Raw genomic sequence first — 4687 nt, forward strand, 5'->3', positions numbered from 1 at the left:
TCAAATATGACACTGACAAGCGGGAAGTTTCGCACCTGTTCTGGAGATTTCGAGAACTATCTGGGATACCTGGAGAAAACTATATAAGCGACGACGAGAACCATGGAAAGTAAGTGAAGGGACAGCCGCGCCTGAGTGCAGAAGAGGTTGAACCCCGCGAGTCGGAAGAGCGAATTTTCCGTCGGTTATTGTTATTGTTTGTGAAGTTGACGGTAATTTTGAAGTTAGTTTGTTCCTGTTCCGTAGTTAAAGTTGTACCGAGTGGAATAAAAGTTGGAAGCAGAAGAAAGAGTTTAATACTCGGCCATCCACGGTACAATATATATGTATATAGGTTCAAAAATATTATTTCGCTGCTCTTCGCGAAAATTTTCAGAATTTATTGATATTGTGAGACGTTGCATTCCGTGCGCCGTTTAAAATTCTACGTACTTGTTTTGTAAGATAATTTTGCTTTGCATAAATTGCATTTTGCAAAATCATCATTTAATGCAGAAAAGAAAGTCTACAAAAAAGTTATTTTCCGTCGCTTACTGCAATAGGTACATAATAAACAATTTCAATTCGAAAAAATGAACAAAACTCAATCAGTAAGCGTATTCCCAAAAAAAGCATTTAAAAAAAACAAAAACAGGCTACCGATACACAATTAGAATACGGCTAATGAATGGTGCATACTGAAATAGGTTCCTAAAAGTAGCAATAAAATCCAGGCTCATGGGAACCCGTGAATGCAAGCTTTCATTAGCAAACAAACGAATTTTATTTGGGTCGTTCTTTAGCCGTGTCACATGTGCTCTCGCAATAGTATCGTTAGCAGTGAAAATATAAGTGGCTCTTTACATCACATTTGGGACCATCACGTTTTAAATCACTGTTTATTTTTACGTTCGTCACAGATTGGACCTTGCTACCAATATGGATCTGGTCAAAATATTGAACAGAAAAAAATATATTAATGAGGCTAAAGAAAACGTAGTTTATTAATGCTACTACAACCAACAATACACATGTTGTGAACATTTAATAATAGCAGTTTAAAATATAGCAAATATATATAAATCATATTGAAGAGCAGTAACAAACCGAAAAAAGGTTACTAATCTCTGCAGTACTAACTGGGCTACTAATTCTATTAAATGACCTACAATATTAATAAGACTAAAATACGCTGGATTAATATATTGTTACAAGATTTAATTCTTATGCATCCGATTATACAAGTTCCGAAAAGAACATTAAACAATATACGTGTATAGGTTAGACATAGATAGATACTCAATATTTTTGTCATGAAACAAACTTTCCATTCACCATGTTACCATTGAGCTGCACAAACCAATCATCCTAATTATCAATTTAAAGGTATATCTTAATTACAGCAAAATCCGTATTGTTAGGTGGAAACCAATAGTTATATAATCTACGATATAACTTAATTTAATTTACTCAAAAACATAGCAAATTTTAAACCGGACAGTTTCGCGCATTATGTCCTACCAAATATATGAATTCTCCATAAATGCGTAACGCAACACATAGATCACAAGCATATATTTGATCCACAAGAGAAAACAACTGTTAAATCTGAACATCAACCGAGACCAACATTTTTTAAAACGTGGATATCGGTACCTCATGTGCTCGATTAATCTTGACTTATTGTAAGATCATTAAAAGGAAATGTAGCATTCAGATTTCAGAGAATTACATTATCCGAACAGCTCACAAAAGCATCTATGCTAAAGTTGTTGAAAGAGAATTTAAAATATGACTAAAGTAGCATTATGTGTTGTCTCCGCACACGCATCATATATAAGATAAACATATTCTCGAAATAGACTTATTATATCGAAACACAACCAACTACTGGCTAGTTGTCTAATAAGTACTATAAAATATTTAAAATTAAAAATAAACTGAAATATTTTGCCTTAAACTAACTAAAGATATTAACAATTTACACCAACAGAATTGCAGCAAATGTAATCGACTATTCTTTCATCTGCAATAGTAAACGTGTCGATTTTTTCTTAACGACATTCCCACACTTTTACTGTTTGATCTACACTCCCGGAAACGACGTAAGGGTATGTTTTGTGAAAATCTAAAAAAAAATACATGTATTAGAACATACCAATTAGGCCTGGGTAGACAAATGTAAATGGCTCGAAATTTAAAATTAAATCAATTTAAGACCGGCGTTTGGAGAGGTTTTCGTTTAGTTGTTGACTTTTGTTAAGTCGGAACCTGACATTTGCCTTTGGAAATATTGCCGTGCGCACAGGCACTTTCTACCAAAATGCCATCAATAAAAAAACTGAAATCGAACTGCAAAGTAAAGCAAGGATCTTCGAAAGGGCGAATAATTACATGATTAAATAATAATATTTATTCTATAGTTCGGTGTCTTTTTTCTCGAAAACGTGTATCAATGTTCAGTTTGCTGCCGACAGTGGACGAAATTGGTCGATGATCTCATCTTAGATGGGAAATATATAAAGACTATGGTCCTTATGGCAAGTGCGGTAGTTTAAAAAAGTGTAGTAAACTTCTCGAGCATGAATGGGTGAAAAATGGAGGATGGTGCGCCAGCTTGCAAAAAACTGGTAAGAGTGATCTCTAATCTATAAATATTTCAGCTTGAACCGAGTTTAGTTTTCCGACAACACATTTTCTTCTTTCTTTCCAGGTGGCACTACGCAGCTTTCGGTAAGTTTATCATTACTTTGCCTCTGGTTGTAGAACTTTTAGTCTTATCTTCATTAACTGACTCATAGGGTGGATTTCGTATCCATTGAGCTATTGGTTGTTTCGAAGCTAATTTTTAAATTTTGGGATTATTTTGGGCAGTTTTGTATTTTCCTTATCAAGCTCATGTGAAACTTTTCGCTAGAGAACCGGTTCAGATATGGAAATTTGGATTCCAGTATTCCAGTACAAGAAGCATCAGCTTACTGATAGTTTGGATTTGAATCCGATAAAAAATTGATTCCTTCACAAGATATTTCTAAACTTTGGGAATATTTTGGGAGAATTTGTATTTTTACATCAATCTAATCTCAAGCGTGTCTTCAAAAAACCGTTTCAGATATGCAAACATGGGTTCCAGTTTTATGTTTTTTGTTTAAAAAGGACAAGAGTTTTAGTTTTTCCAGTTTTTTTTAAACTGCGATATCGACTGAAATATGACGCCACCTTTTTTGACGTTGCTCAAGAACCATTTGAGCCACGAAGTTCGTTTTGATATCATTGAATAAAGAATTGGTAACTCGATTCAGTTAAAACAACGCGCGTGAATATATTCTGGTAGATTTGTCAGAAAAGTCACATAAAATTTGAACATCAGACATTTAGGTGCAAGTTTACGCTAAAATTTCATTTAAAGAAAACGTCTCCTACATAATGTCTATAAATAATAATCTTTCAATTTTCTAGTCGTACTTTGGAAGAAGGAATTTTTTAATGAATAGTATACAGTTGCGAAAAGCGTTAATTTTCAAATCAACGTTCGAAAAATGCAATGCAAAATGTGTCCCGCAATAGATTTTTCAAATTCTAACCTAAAAATTTTTGGACGATGAGTGAAAATCGAAATTTTTACGGCATTTAGAGTCTTTACTGGACGCACAACTCATCGCCTCTCACTGTGCCACAATTTCAATTACGCTTAGCATTTAACCCAAAGCTTTACGAGGTCCGGGGCTGGAATTTCAACACCTAATAAATAAAAAAGATTGCCACATTTTTTAGGAACAACATTTTACCAAATGGGTGACTGCACCGGTGAGTTACTGTACCGATGCGTTGGGTTGGCGCACCAAGCCATTTCGGCATCACTGCGCTAACTCCCCAGAATTCGCAGAGTTCCCCATGCCTAGTGTCAATAGTAAAGTTTAATGATCGTGGGAACAGAATTATTCAATAACAAATGTGGGTTTTTCTCTGAGAAGAATCTCATTTGTAATATGCCGTTATGGGCGATTTCTCACCTTCCGACACAACAGCGACTCGATCACGGCACCGAACCAACCCCGAATCGGTTGATGTTTTCACACATTTTTTGTTCTTAATACTTTAACGAGTCACCTGCATTTCTCCTGTCACCGTTCTCCAAAAACGAACATAACGGGAGTGGGTAAATTGTAAATGCTATATTTGTAGTGCAAGAAACGAAATAAGCAAAGGGAGAAATGGCAACATCCAATAACAAAAATTACATATTTAGAAGGTTGGCATTATACCCTGCTTGAGAAGTTTATTACTGACCAAAACAAATATTCTTCAATTATTTTCGCATGAGCTAAAGTACATTTGAAAAATTATTGGAAATGGTGTGTACAGGGTGGGCCAAAATGGAAACTTTAACATGGATTTTTCTATTGGACATTTCTATTCCAGATAGACAAAAACGGATGTCGGTGTCTGAGCCTTGATTTTTATGACAAAATTAATGACGAAACCGGTATGTCAATATATCAAATAGTTTCCGAGATACAGGGTCGTTTCCACAAATCTGCACTTTTGAAAACTATTTGCAGATTTCAGGCATGATGTGCCAATCTCAGGCACCCCGGCACCGGTTTCGAGATCGTTTCTTCATTCGTCAATGACTTTTTGAATGATATATTTTATAGGCCTCCCGTAACTTTGTCCATGCTCTTATATCTTGTGTCTCCTGCATCCA

The 4687-nt window shown here is 35.1% G+C and overlaps 1 protein-coding gene across 1 annotated transcript in view; it reads right to left on the reverse strand.

Moving 5' to 3' along the window:
* Positions 1 to 959: 959 nt before the first annotated feature.
* LOC109542342 (lissencephaly-1 homolog) overlaps positions 960 to 4687 on the reverse strand; it is a gene marked incomplete in the record, with an annotated part of 61713 nt that continues 57985 nt past the window's right edge. Inside the window, 1 exon segment of the mRNA XM_048663822.1 lies at positions 960 to 2107. Within this exon segment, the coding sequence (XP_048519779.1) occupies positions 2034 to 2107 (74 nt within the window).

The sequence above is a fragment of the Dendroctonus ponderosae genome, unplaced genomic scaffold (genome assembly GCF_020466585.1).
Source record: "Dendroctonus ponderosae isolate FM_Combo_2020 unplaced genomic scaffold, Dpon_F_20191213v2 Dpon_F_20191213_2, whole genome shotgun sequence".
Classification (NCBI taxonomy): Eukaryota; Metazoa; Arthropoda; class Insecta; order Coleoptera; family Curculionidae; genus Dendroctonus; species Dendroctonus ponderosae.